At 40.8% G+C, this 15609-nt stretch overlaps 1 protein-coding gene across 2 annotated transcripts in view; it reads left to right on the top strand.

The window, feature by feature from the left end:
* grid1a (glutamate receptor, ionotropic, delta 1a) overlaps window positions 1-15609 on the top strand; it is a 303095-nt gene that overhangs the window by 281458 nt on the left and 6028 nt on the right. Inside the window, exons 12-15 of one of the 2 annotated variants that reach the window (XM_058058871.2) lie at window positions 1397-1535; window positions 6676-6871; window positions 10337-10503; window positions 15083-15323. In XM_058058871.2, the coding sequence (XP_057914854.2) occupies window positions 1397-1535; window positions 6676-6871; window positions 10337-10503; window positions 15083-15323 (743 nt within the window). Of the gene's footprint in view, window positions 1-1396; window positions 1536-6675; window positions 6872-10336; window positions 10504-15082; window positions 15555-15609 lie in introns of both variants that reach the window. The other variant, XM_058058872.2, reaches the window with a different exon arrangement.

Here is a 15609-nt window from a genome sequence, read left to right as displayed (position 1 = left end):
ACCCCCCCCACCAGTTATTATTTATAATATCCATGTTTTTTAATGTAAACAATAAAAAAATCCACAAAGTTATAGCGTGCTGCACTCAAACAAGCATACCCAAACTGTATGTGTCTTATACTCAATGTGTCACTCCTCCCACCAGTTATGAATAATATAGTAATTGGTAGTAAGCAGAGGAGTTCAAGGTAATCCACAAAATATACTTGCAGTCATGCAGTGTGTTCCCTTTTTGACCCAAAAAAAAAGTCATGCTTCAAACCGCATAGTACCAATGTAGTAATTGGTAGTAACCAGAGGAGTTGTATTTGTACTTCAATGCACTATTATTAAGCGTGTTGAAAACAGCCAAACCATGACATAGTTTTCAGGCTGTTACTTCAAGGTCAAACTATCACACGTTGAAGACGGGAAGGCTAAAACACTTTAAGTGATTAAAGTGAGCGCAGGGTTTGAATAAAGAGCGCATCAATTAAAAATACACGCATTAACGAGGCGCATAGTGATTTGAGTCATGAGTCATTTGAACAATGCACACTCTTGCATTTTCCTAAAGGTGTCCTTCCTCAAGGACACCATGCCGTCTTTCCATCTGGTGGACATGCAGCTACTGTACGTTCCCGATTTTCGGATAAACGGCTACTTCAGCAAGTGAGCTGCATCATCATGGTGGCATGTTGCCCGTGAGCCAACTGGAACCCAAAAGATGATAAATTTGGTGTTTTTTTTTTTTGGCTTTGCCATTTTTATTTTCTGTCAAGTGGGCTGTTTCTTTTCCGGGCATGACATTGGTCGGAATGCTGATGTATTCCCTCAGCATTCCGTGTGGGTTTAGTAAAATATCAACTCATAGACAAACTGCCCTTTTCTTAACTCGTTTTCCAATCCACACAAGGTTTTATTTGTAATTACAAACTTTATTTATAAGACAAGATGCACTTTTCGTATGGGATGACCTCGAGAGATCACTCAAAGCCACACGGAATAAAAAGACTGCTGCCGGAGCGCCGCGCATCCCACGAGGCTTTTCACTTCAGTCCCGAGGCCCCAGCTGCGTCAGTGATGACACACTCAGCCAAATACGCTCTCATCACATTTTGCGGTGCGTTCGCTGTCTCGTGACATTTCTACAGCCTAACTTTTTTTTTTTTTTAACCCAAACTTGAATGTATCCTGACATTTCTTTCTCATACGCCTCATAAGCTCTTTTTTATTCTTTTTCATATCGAGAGTCAGGATGGTAGGGCAAGATTGGAATTGGAAGAAAAATGAAAATGAAATGAAAGGAAGACTGTTTGCGGAATAAAAAAAAAAGATTATTAATGATGACTGCACTGTTTGGAATCCATGTTTTCCTACAGTTGGTTTAATATGAGATTATTTCCTTGGAACACAGGCAGCGACTCCATCCTGGGATCGGTGGCACTGCGTATCGTGATGGGCAGCTGGTGGCTCTTCACACTCATCGTGTGCTCATCCTACACCGCCAACCTGGCCGCGTACCTTACCGTGTCCCGCATGGACAACGCCATACGGTAAGGCGCCATCCAGCCATAACTGTAATCAGTACCTATCATCAGATTGTATATACACTCATTGGGGAAATATTCATTCATTCATTTTCTACCGATTATCCTCACGAGGGTCACAGGGGTGCTGGAGCCTATCCCAGCTGTCTTCGGGCGAGAGTCGGGGTACACCCTGGACTGGTGGCCAGCCAATCACAGGGAAGGATACCGGAGTATAGCATAGAAAGCATAGAAAAGTTATCTACAATACAGTTTTTACCACTATTAGAGACCTCTAGACAAACACTAACACCCCTATAGTCAGCTTTACACTCGCATTACATGAAAACTTACACATTAGCATGAGGAATGCCAAATGCTAACATTACTGAGTACTACATATCATTTATTTTTCAATAATCACAAAACAATGATCATTCATACACCCTGGACTGGTGGCCATCCAATCACAGGGCACATATAGACAAACAACCATTCACACTCACATTCATACCTATGGACAATTTGGAGTCGCTAATTAACCTAGCATGTTTTTGGAACATGCAAACTCCACACAGAGATGTCCGAGGGCGGAATTGAACCCGGGTCTCAGTTCCAAATGTGAAATTTGTGAATAGTTAATGGTGTTATATTAGTAAATAAATAGTTATTTTCATGTAAAACAACCATTTTTGTGTTGTTTATGCTGGAGCCTATCCCAGCTGTGTTTAGGCGAGAGGCGGGGTACACCCTGGACTGTTGGCCAGCCAATCACAGGGCACATATAGACAAACAACCATTCACACTCACATTCATACCTATGGACAATTTGGAGTGGCTAATTAACCTAGCATGTTTTTGGAATGTGGGAGGAAACCGGAGTACCCGGAGAAAACCCACGAGAACATGCAAACTCCACACAGAGATGGCCGAGGGTGGAATTGAACCCTGGTCTCCTAGCTGTGAGATCTGCGTGCTAACCACTCGACCGCTCACTGGGGAAATATGTTGTATTTATTTTGCATAAAGGCTCATTTTAAGCATCCAAGGTTCGAATCCCGGCTTTCTGTGTGGAGTTTGCATGTTCTCTTTGGTTTTCATCGGTTCCTCCGCTTTCCTTCCAATTGAATATGAGCATGAATGGTTGTTTGTCCTGTGATTGGCTGGCAACCAGTCCAGGGTGTACCCCTGCCTCTTCCCTAAAGACAGCTAGGATAGGCTCCAGCATATCCACCACCCTAGTGAGATTAAGCGGCATGAAAAATCGATGTCTGGATGTTAAGTTAGTACATAAACTAGAGCGTCTATGAACCAGAGTTTAAACCCACAGACACTGCAAGGCATGTAACTGCAAATAATTGTGAGCGCACACAGAACCCTAACAAGGAAAAACACAGGCTTGTCAGAAAATGTTCGCTTGGCTGTTCCCTGAAGTAACTACTTTATAAATCATGTAGACCGTACGGGGGGATTATTTGCGGAGAACATGCTGTAATCTTTGTAAACATACAACAATCCCGGGAAGGTATTCCATGTTGTTTGTTGGGGAGAGAATTCAAACAAAGTGCAGCAAAAGCGGGAAGACAAAAAGAAGGGGAAAATAAACAATAGCCATGTTTACATGAGTTTTTCTCTTTCCGAATGGAATCTTTCCGAATGACCTTTCCGAAAGCAATGGTATACATGGAAAGGAATATTCCAATCTCTTGTCTACATGCGGCGTATAATCCAACAGAATATTGAATGGGGCATGCCCAGTAAAATGTAAACACCAACATGACGTGATACCGACTTCCTTATACTTGTTAGAATAACTCCGTATTGCCGTTTTTTCGTTCGTCCAGTCTTGAAATTTAGTTTTTTAATCAAAAACAAACTTTCCGCAGCAGTCCGGTACCGATTCCTCGCCTCCATTTTTAAAACCGAAGAACGTCTGGAGCGGCGTGTTACGTCATATCTCAGCATTCGCTGAAAGAACGCACTCAGGAACAGGAAAAGATAAAGTTCAATTGTGCTAATATTTTATAATTAAGCTCGGCATATGTTTTATATAGATATATATTTTCTTTTTTAATAAAACCGGACTTGTGAATGGCGTATAGAAGGGTTTAGATTCTGTTCCATAGATGGCGCTAATGCACACAAAAGCTGCTTGCCAAGCGCCAATAAACAACAGAAGAAGAAGAACGCAGTCTGACAACTTTCCGATTGAACGGGTACAAGATACCTCAATCGGATTGGTTAAAGGAATATTCCACCCCTGGGAATCTGATTATATATTCATTCGGATTGGCACTTTTCTTTCGGAATGAGGTGTATACAAAGGTTACATTCTTTCCGTTTGAGCAAATAATCCGATTGGAATTGGAATATTTGGGTCCATGTAAACATGGCTAATGTCCGAGAGTCCATGCAGAATATTCAAACAAAAAGAAACTGAATTTGAGAGCTCTTTTGATGTTTTGCAAAGGACCCAAAACTAGCTAACTGTATTAGTAAGAGGGTGGACCTCATGGTCATGGACCCACGGACGCCATATTGTGTGCTACCTGATCTGTATGCGTAGTATAAGTCAACAATACGAGTCTGGAAGCTAGTTTGTAAACTTCCCCACTAAAGTTTATCTCTATGCTGACCATATAGTCGCTCAAACAGAGTTCATCCCTCACAGAACCAATCAATAACGCCTCCAAATATTCTGCAGCAAAACCTCTTCTCTGCTCTAAGAAAACATTACAGCCATCTTGTCCTACTTTTAAACGCCAAAGTAAAAGAAGAGAAGTGACAGACGACGTAAAAAACCATCATATTTTACCAACTAGACTGAACAAGGTGTAGTTTGTGCCCCCGTCTAGTTCAATTGGAAAACCATAAAGCTCCTTTACAGCCATAGGGGTAATCAATCTCTTATCTCCCTTAAGAGGCTGTCATCCTGCCAAAAAAAAAAGCACAAGCAAGAGGTGAAGTGGCACAAATGGGCCAAAATATCCATCACTTATGTCCATCTTTTGGCAGATAATGCAAATTTAGACATTTCACTTATCGGCATTGAGCAGAAACTGAGAAGGATTAAATGAAATCGATGTGGATGTGGTCCTCGGGTTACAAACGAGTTCCGTTTCCCGTGTGGCAAGTCGAGTTTTGGTGAAGTCATTCCCTCCCTCACGTGACGGACATGTAAAACGTACTCATTAAAAGATGGAATACCAGAATGAAATGAAATAGTAATGATAAAATACAACATTTGTTTACTGGTTCTGGTCTTCCAGCTAATAATAACAACACTTTTACTTTCATAGGAGCAGATCCTTTAACATAATCAAGGATATGACATCTTTATCCTTCATCATGGTCACCAAGGAAGTCTAAGTTTAAAGAGAGAAAGCTTTTTTTGCCTTTCCCATCAAGAGATCATGGCAGCATAACTTTTTAGATACCGAAAAGTACTCAAAACTTTCATATTAGACTATTACTATACTATACTATATAATACTACTAGTGTTGTATAGTATCATAGTATTATATAGTATTATTCATTCATTCATTCGTTCATTTTTTACCACTTTTCGTCACGAGGGTCGCGGGGGGTGCTGGAGCCTAGCCTATTGACTGGTGGCCAGCCAATCACAGGGCACATATAGACAAACAACCATTCACACTCACATTCATACCTATGGACAATTTGGAGTCGCTAATTAACCTAGCATGTTTTTGGAATGTGGGAGGAAACCGGAGTACCCGGAGAAAACCCACGCATGCACGGGGAGAACACGCAAACTCCACACAGAGATAGCCAAGGGCGGAATCGAACTCGAGTCTCATAAAGATAATGAAGATTCTTAATATTTTGACACTTTCTTTCATTATTTTTTTCATTTTCTACCGCTTATCCTCACTAGGGTCGTGGGTATGCTGGAGCCTATCCCAGATGACTGCTATACCCTGGGCTGGTGGCCAGCCAATCACAGGGCACATATAGACAAACAACCATTCACACTCACATTCATACCTATGGATAATTTGGAGTCGCTAATTAACCTAGCATGTTTTTGGAATGTGGGAGGAAACCGGAGTACCCGGAGAAAACCCACGCATGCACGGGGAGAACACGCAAACTCCACACAGAGATAGCCGAGGGTGGAATTGAACACTGGTCTCCTAGCTGTGAAGTATGTGCGCTAACCACTCGATCGCCGTGCAGCCCTGTAAGCTAACGTCTACTGTTAGGAGATATCGATGTGAAAGTCTATAGTGCCCTCTTGTGGCTGTCTGTGAAATTGTATATATATTTTTCATTTATAAGTCGCTCTGGAGTATAAGTGGCAGGAACAGCTAACCTATGAAAAAAAGTGCGACTTATACTCCGGGAAATACGGTACATTTTTCCAGAAAATGAGCAGAACCTCGATCAGAATTTCCACCAGCACCATTCCATTATTATGATAGTTCAAATACGGGAAAAATATTCAAATGGGGGGGGTGAGGGTACCAAGTGAGAAGAGCAAAACAGGACCATTGACAGGCATAATCAACGATGGTGCATCATAGCTACTACTGTTTATAATTGGGTTTACCTAAAAAAAAACTAAAAAAAGGTCCAGTTGGCTGACTCTCCCCAAAAAAAAAAGTCCCATCTCCTGCATGCCGACCCAACATCTGCGTAATGGCGTTTTGTGTCAGGCGGGACTCATTTCCACATATGAAGTATTGTTGATGAAAAGTACATTAGACGTTGGCACACTGTCTTACGGCCAGTTAATGGCCAATCGATCACACTCGCAACCTTCTTCAAATTCCGGTGGTTGAATTAGCGTACAGTTGCAGCAATGATGCTTGGGGGGGGAGGGCGGGGGGGGGGGGGTGAAAGCATCTTCCAGAGAAGCTACAGGTGCGTCTCATTTGCTTGATAAAGGGTAGGCTGATTTTGCGGCGATGTTCTCCCAAGTACTCTGAGTGGTCGTTTAAGACGTACTGATTGGACGTGGAGCAAAGCTGAGCAAACACAAACACGGCTACCAAAAAAAAATGTGAAAACCGCTTCAGTTAAAGTACAGTTCGGTACTCTGGTTCTTGGGATTCGGACGATTGCGTTCACACATGACCAAACAAACTAACACACCCTGATAACAAAGAACCACCAGTTCCACCGCCGTTTCTTGTCCTCCAGGTCTTTCCAGGACCTGTCCAAGCAAGTGGACCTGGTCTACGGTACAGTCAGGGACTCTGCGGTGTACGACTACTTCCAAGCCAAGGGCACCAACCCTCTGGAGCAGGACAGCACCTTTGCCGATCTCTGGAAGACCATCAACAAGAACAATGGATTTGAGAACTCCGTCTCAGGCCCTGCTGAAGGCATCAAGAAGGTAATAAGTTCTTTCCGTCTTTGGTGAGAAGCGTTAAATTATGTTTATTCTTCAGTTATACAATTTAAAGTTAGCGTCGTAGGAAAGTTTTACGAAATCTTGTGGTACATCATGCCCAGAAATGTTCCTTATAAACATAATGATGCCTTTTTTTGGGGCTGTTTTCGAATTCTAGTGCTTCCTACAAAAGCAGCAGTGAAGTAATATTTTATGACGACTCCTTTCCTGTCTGTCAAACCTGCTCACCACATGCCCACGTAAGCTGCAGAGATGCGATCCATAATTTAACAAATATCAATGAATCCTGCATGTCTAACGAGTCGAGGGCAGACATCCAGCAGGCCTAAGAAAATCCTAATTTGGACACCTTCATAGATGGACACTTTTTTTTTTTTTTACGCTTATTTTTTTAGCTTATTAAATCCTACCCCTCCATCTGGTACTTTTACAATCAGTAACTGTTACATTTGTTCACTTCCTGCTTTCCTAATATAGTTTAAGTTTTTTAAGTTTTGTATTTTTGTCACGTACCAAAGTACGAGGTGATATGACCATACAATGACATAATGGGTACCATAGTAACTACTGCTTTCCTCATTTAATTTTAAAATTTAAAAATTTTTTAATTTGAAATTTTTTTAATTTAAAAATTTTTCAATTTTAAAATTTTATATATTTTTTTATTTTTATACACATTTTGTCTCACATTTTGTACACATTAAGGGCCATAAAAAGTCTTCAAAAGACTTTAACGTGTGTTTTTTTTTGTAAAAATGGCAGATAATTTTGCCTTCAGTGAACCTAATTGACAGTTTTTTGTCAACACTGTTTTTAATGAACCCAATATACACATTTTTACAAGCAATAAGGACCATGTAAAGTCTTCAGTGACCTTAAAATATAAGTTTTTGCAAACATTGCAGATAATTTAGGTTTTATATAACTTAACATATATGTTGTTGTAAAACCTGAAGATAATGAAGTCCTCAATTAACCAAATATATGCATTCTTGTAAACATAATGGCAATAACATGTTTTTGTAAACATAACATCGATAATTTTTAATGTTTAATTTTTTAATTTTTTAATTTTTTAATTTTTTAATTTTTTAATTTTTTAATTTTTTAATTTTTTAATTTTTTAATTTTTTAATTTTTTAATTTTTATACACATTTTATCTCACATTTTGTACACATTAAGGGCCATCGTAAGTCTTCAATGAATTGTAAAAATGGCAGATAATTTTGCCTTCAGTGAACCTAATTGACAGTTTTTTGTCAACACTTTCTGTGCTTCGTCTTGCAGCTCATCAGCAAAGTTATAGAAATGCAGCGTTAGCTTGTGTAGGTGTGGCTAATGTTGCAAGAGTGTAATAATCATAACATTGTAAAGCCCTTAGCAGTTAATTGCATTGGGAGGAAGTGTCAAATTACTTATTGTTAATTATATTGTTCTTTATTTTCCACTGCGCCATTTTGTTTCCCGACAAAAAAAACCATCAGAATCCTCATCCTATGTGTGGGTTTTCACCACGGCGGGCAAACATTGCAACTTTTTCTAATGAGATGTGAGGTGAAAAGGTTGGTTGTCATTTCTGGAACTACTCAGGATGAGGTTGAGGACACCACCAGTAAGGGCGTCATCAACAACAACAAAAAAAAAAAGAAATAAAAATCCAAAAGGATTTCAGACCCATTCTCATCTTCTTTGCGTGCAGTTGGCGCCGGCGGCGCTTGTGTATAGTTGTCTCTCAAGTAACAGTTTTCATCATCTTTGCCAGGAAATGCAGCCTTGTTCGTGCTGTGCGTTTGCAGTAATTCCATGCAAATTGCCCTCCATCTTACTCCCTAACACATTAAGAACTGACGCCGGGAGAGAACCTGTTGAGTTCCACTGTCAGGAAAATGACATTTGGCTTTAACGGTACACGTAATTGGGAACAAGATGTGAAGGATGGAAACCGGGGGAAAGTTCACAAAAGTACACAAAGTAAAGCAAAGATGCAGGAAATTATACAAAATGTGTGTAAACAAAATGTATTTGTTAGCACACTGAAAGCAATTTAGTCCTTAAGTAAACTAACAAACGTTTTTAGTAAACGTTTTGTAAACATTATGGACCAGCCAGTCTTCAATGGCGCTGACATGCGTGTTTTTGTAAACACTGCAGATCATTTAGGCTTGAATGAACATATTATGCATGTTTTTAGAAATACTGAAAACCATTCAGTCACTTATTATATGCAATTTGGGTAATGGTAATGGTTTAATTTCATTTGAACATGCATCAGATTACAATTGAATGCATCACATAATCAGTTCACAGTTCCACATGTCCAAAAGGAGGAGGAAGAAGCAAAGCTTATTAGTAAATCCTACCCCTCCATCTGGTACTTTTACAATCAGTAACTGTTACATTTGTTCACTTCCTGCTTTCATAATATAGTTTAAGTTTTGTATTTTTGTCACGTACCGAAGTACAAGGTGATATGACCATACAATGACATAATGGGTACCATAGTAACTACTGCTTTCCTCATTTAATTTTAAAATTTTTAAATTCTTTAATTCTAAAATTTTTTAATTTTAAAATTTTTTAATTTAAAAATTTTTTAATTTTAAAATTTTTTAATTTAAAAAAGAAAAAATTTTATATATTTTTATACATATTTTATCTCACATTTTGTACACATTAAGGGCCTTCAAAAAACTTTTTTTGTAAAAATGGCAGATAATTTTGCCTTCAGTGAACCTAATTGACAGTTTTTTGTCAACACTGTTTTATATATATATTTTATATATATATATATATTTTTTTACAAGCAATAAGGACCATATAAAGTCTTCAGTGACCTTAAAATATAGTTTTTTGCAAACATTGCAGATAATTTGTCGTTGTAAAAAGGTAGTTAAGTCCTCAATTAACCAAATATATGCATTCTTGTAAACATAATGGTAATAATTTTTGGTTTTTGTAAACACAGCAGATAGCTTATTCTTCAATTAACATAATATAGTAAGTATTTTTGTAATCACTGACAATCTAGTCCTTAACGAACCTAATTGTTCATCTTTGTAAACATTATGGAAACTACCATACATGTTTTGCAACACAGAAGCCAACCGAGTCGACTGCCAATGTAATTGGGAATGTGGGAATGTGGGAGACATGAACGGGGAAAAGTTCACCAAAGTACAAAAAAAGTAAGGCAAAGAAAGAGGAAATGATTGTGTGACACTAATGCAGCACTTCAGCTGGCATGAAAGTCATTCCGATTCTTTCTTCCAGTCTTGTGAAGCTGTCGACTTGTCATTTTTGCTCGTCTCCACCCAACAATGCCAAATTGATCTCTGTGAAAAATCAATGCAAGGCATACATATTAGAGAGATTTCCACAGCCGTGGAGATGTCACTCGGCTTTGCGCGTACTGTACTGTCATTATTTTGTGTGTGTGATCAATCCAGGCAAAGCGGGAGTCGTACGCCTTCCTGTGGGACATGGCGGTGGTGGAATACGCCGCCCTGACAGACGACGACTGCACGCTGACGGTGGCCGGTAACAGCATCAGCACCAGAGGCTACGGCGTGGCCCTGCAACACGGCAGCCCTTACAGAGACCTCTTCTCACAGAAGTACACACACTTCACACCTTATTATTCACACCGCCGCCTGATATGAGACGGTCATTATCGCCGCGTCTCACGTACGCGCTTTAATATGAAGCTGCGGGCGGGTCGCGTGGTTAAGTCAAGGAGCAAGCCACCCTGAAAGGCTGCGAACCAAAAGAGAACGACTCTGCACCTCATAAGCTCGCTAATAAATGTGCTTTATGGATTCCAGTATTGGAAAAAAGGGAGAGAGGAAGACGGTTTAAAACCAAAAGCAGTTCTTTTAAAGTGACTGATATTCTCTCGGCTGCTTTCTGGACTCTGGATTGGTTGCCTGGCAACCTCACAGTGACGGGAACATCTATCCATCCATCCATCGAATTTAAAGTCTGCTATCAACCTAACACACATGTTGTTTGGAAACAATGAAGACAATTTAGTCCATAATCAACCTAAGGTCCATGTTTTTGTAGTCCATAATCAACCTAATGTCCATGTTTTTGTAGTCCATAATCAACTTAAGGTCCATGTTTTTGTAGTCCATCATCAACTTAAGGTCCATGTTTTTGTAGTCCATAATCAACTTAAGGTCCATGTTTTTGTAGTCCATAATCAACCTAATGTCCATGTTTTTGTAGTCCATAATCAACCTAATGTCCATGTTTTTGTAGTCCATAATCAACTTAAGGTCCATGTTTTTGTAGTCCATAATCAACTTAAGGTCCATGTTTTTGTAGTCCATAATCAACCTCAGGTCCATGTTTTTGTAGTCCTTACTCAACCTAATGTCCATGTATTTGTAGTCCTTACTCAACCTAATGTCCATGTTTTTGTAGTCCTTACTCAACCTAATGTCCATGTTTTTGTAGTCCTTACTCAAACCTAGGTCCATGTTTTTGTAGTCCTTACTCAACTTAAGGTCCATGTTTTTGTAGTCTTTTTATGCAACCTTATGTCCATGTTTTGTAATCCATAATCAACCTAATGTCCATTTTTTTGTAGTCCATAATCAACCTAAGGTCCATGTTTTTGTAGTCCATAATCAACCTAATGTCCATGTTTTTGTAGTCCTTACTCAACCTAATGTCCATGTTTTTGTAGTCCTTACTCAACCTAATGTCCATGTTTTTGTAGTCCATAATCAACCTAAGGTCCATGTTTTTGTAGTCCTTACTCAACCTAATGTCCATGTTTTTGTAGTCCATAATCAACCTAAGGTCCATGTTTTTGTAGTCCATAATCAACCTAAGGTCCATGTTTTTGTAGTCCATAATCAACCTAATGTCCATGTTTTTGTAGTCCATAATCAATCTAAGGTCCATGTTTTTGTAGTCCATAATCAACCTAATGTCCATGTTTTTGTAGTCCTTACTCAACCTAATGTCCATGTTTTTGTAGTCCATAATCAACCCAATGTCCATGTTTTTGTAGTCCACAATCAACCTGATGTCCATGTTTTTGTAGTCCATAATCAACCTAAGGTCCATGTTTTTGTAGTCCTTACTCAACCTGATGTCCATGTTTTTGTAGTCCTTACTCAACTTAAGGTCCATGGTTTTTGTAGTTTTTACTCAACCTAATGTCCATGTTTTTGTAGTCCATAATCAACCTAATGTCCATGTTTTTGTAGTCCTTACTCAACCTAATGTCCATGTTTTTGTAGTCCTTATGCAACCTAATGTCCATGTTTTGTAGTCCTTACTCAACCTAATGTCCATGTTTTTGTAGTCCTTACTCAACCTAAGGTCCATGTTTTTGTAGTCCTTATGCAACCTAATGTCCATGTTTTGTAGTCCTTACGCAACCTAATGTCCATGTTTTGTAGTCCTTACTCAACCCAAGGGCCATGTTTTTGTAGTCCTTGTAGTGAAAACAATGTAGTCCTTAATGGACCTAACAACCATTTTTGCTTTAATGAACCCAATGGAATGGAACCTTGGTTAGCGTCATTCATTCCTTCCATCCAGAAGGTCCATCACTAACCCAAATGGATCTTAACCAAATCAAATGCTCCCATTAGTAGTTATAAATATCTATATTTTTTACTTTCACAATTATAGTTATATAATGATAGTTTTACATGGGAAAACAACTGGAAATACATATAAATACATCACGTCTTCAATGAATATTTTTTATAAACATTGAGAACAGTTTGTCGTAAATAATATACACATTAAACTATTTAGTCCTTAATGAAGCTAATGTTTTTGTTTTTACACACCCTGAAGACTATTTAGAGTCTGTAATTAACTTAACGTGCCTGTTTTGGTCAACACTTAAGGCAATTTAGTCTTTAATGAGCATAATTCATGCATTTTCGGAAACAGTAAGTAATCTCCGGCGTTACTATTTTCTGTCTTGGGGTGTTTTACCTGTTGCTTCTGTAACGACGCACACGAAACCGAAATACTCCCAGATGATGGATGGATATGAATTTCAATTCCAGCCTCCGAAAACGAAAGCACCATGCAGGTATCATCGAAACCAAGAGGATTGATCTCCCCTCAAAGCACAAACGGCTTCTGTGCAAACGATCTTGAATGCATCACTTGTAGGAGAATGAATGGCGCGTCTGGAGCGGCGTTATTCGTGTATTAATGTGGATAAATTACTCAATGTCAAACGCTTCAACATCTGTGATCTGAGTGCGCTTCTTTTTTTTTTGTGCTGGTAATAAATGTGCAGGATTATGCTCAAATATTTATGTGGCAGGCCTTGTTGATGGCGTTGAAAAATCACTGTGAATAACGTTAAACGTAACACCAAGACTCAAGGCCGAGTCTTTGTCGTCCTTCTTCGTCCGCTATGTCCATCTGTTCTTCCGCTTTCTTGGTGGCCTGCAGAAAGTGAAGTGTTTAATAGACGCTCATGCGATTGAATCAACACACATCAGTCCACGTTACGTGTTCGATGCCCCTACTGTATGTATGTGCATGCTATGTACAAACACAGTACATGTTTTGCTTTACAAAATATCACATAATAATAAGTGGCGGCTGCACGGTGGTCGAGTGGTTAGCGCGCAGACCTCACAGCTAGGAGACCCGAGTTCAATCCCACCGTCCATGCTCTCCCTGTGCATGCGTGGGTTTTCTCCGGGTACTCCGGTTTCCTCCCACATTCCAAAAACATGCTAGGTTAATTAGCGACTCCAAATTGTCCATAGGTATGAATGTGAGTGTGAATGGTTGTTTGTCTATATGTGCCCTGTGATTGGCTGGCCACCAGTCCAGGGTGTACCCCGCCTCTCTCGCCCGAAGACAGTTGGGATAGGCTCCATCACCCCTGGGACAAATTTAGCCATACTGTATATATTTAGCCAAACAACGATGCTACAACATAAACTGTGATTGGTTGGTGACCGGTCCAGGGTGTACCCCGCCTCTCACTCAAAGAAAGCTGGGATAGGCTCCAGCACCCCCGCGACAAATTTAGCCATAATGTATATATTTAGCCAAACAACGATGCTACAACATAAACTGTGATTGGTTGGTGACCGGTACAGGGTGTACCCCACCTCTCGCCTGAAGACAGCTGGGATAGGCTCCAGCACCCCTGGGACATATTTAGCCATACTGTATATATTTAGCCAACCAACGATGCTACAGCATAAACTGTGATTGGTTGGTGACTGGTACAGGGTGTACCCCGCCTCTTGCCCGAAGAGAGCTGGGATAGGCTCCAACACCCCTGCGACAAATTTTGCCACACTATATATATTTAGCCAAACAATGATGCTACAACATAAACTGTGATTGGTTGGAAATCGGTCCAAGGTGTACCCCGTCTCTCTCATGAAGACAGCTGGGATAGGCTCCAGCACCCCCGCGACAAATTTAGCCATAGTGTATATATTTAGCCAACCAACGATGCTACAGCATAAACTGTGATTGGTTGGTGACTGGTACAGGGTGTACCCCGCCTCTCGCCCGAAGAGAGCTGGGATAGGCTCCAACACCCCTGCGACAAATTTTGCCACACTGTATATATTTAGCCAAACAATGATGCTACAACATAAACTGTGATTGGTTGGTAATCGGTCCAAGGTGTACCCCGTCTCTCTCATGAAGACAGCCGGGATAGGCTCCAGCACCCCCGCAACAAATTTAGCCATAATGTATATATTTAGCCAAACAACGATGCTACAGCATAAACTGTGATTGGTTGGTGATCGGTACAGGGTGTACCCCGCCTCTCGCTCAAAGACAGCTGGGATAGGCTCCAGCACCCCGCGACAAATTTAGCCACACTGTATATATTTAGCCAAACAATGATGCTACAACATAAACTGTGATTGGTTGGTGATCAGTCCAGGGTGTACCCCGCCTCTCGCTTGAAGACAGCTGGGATAGGCTCCAGCACCCCCGCAACAAATTTAGCCATAGTGTATATATTTAGCCAAACAACGATGCTACAATATAAACTGTGATTGGTTGGTGACCGGTACAGGGTGTACCCCGCCTCTCGCTCGAAGACAGCTAGGATAGGCTCCAGCACGAATGAATGAATGAATGAATAATAAGTGGCCCAATTTTTTTGTCTATTTTTTAGTATATAAAAACATACATCATGTAAAAACCATATTGTTTGTCCTCCTCAGGATATTAGAGCTTCAGGAGAAAGGCGACCTGGACATCTTGAAGCAGAAGTGGTGGCCAAAGAAGGGCCGCTGCGACCTGCAAAGCCACGCCGACGCCCAGACGGAGGGCAGGGCGCTGCATCTCCACAGCTTTGCCGGGGTCTTCTGCATCCTGGCGGCCGGACTTCTTCTGGCCCTGCTTGTGGCGGCGCTGGAGACCTGGTGGAACAGCAACCAGTGCCGCAGGAAGGAGCCCAAAGAGGTGACCAATGACAACTCGTCCGGCCCGGGCCCAAACCTGCTTACCCAGAACCGGGCCGTGGTGGTCACCGCCGCGGGTCCCCCCGCCCCGCCGAGGCCCCGGTCGAGACCCAGACCCCCGGGCCCCCCGGTGCTGCCCAGAGACGCCACTGCCACACTCTACTTTATGGATCCAGCAAGCACAGACGCCAGCCCCGATTTAGTCGAGCTGCAGTACACGCAGCTATAATAGGTGTGCCTCGATGATAGTCCGGAAGTCATGTGATCAGTCTGTGATCATTCCTTCT

This window comes from Doryrhamphus excisus, linkage group LG20 (assembly GCF_037039965.1).
Source record: "Doryrhamphus excisus strain RoL-2023G ecotype Guam linkage group LG20, RoL_Dexc_Guam_v1.1, whole genome shotgun sequence".
In the NCBI taxonomy this organism is placed as follows: domain Eukaryota; kingdom Metazoa; phylum Chordata; class Actinopteri; order Syngnathiformes; family Syngnathidae; genus Doryrhamphus; species Doryrhamphus excisus.
This window is presented reverse-complemented; position numbering and strand designations above follow the sequence as displayed.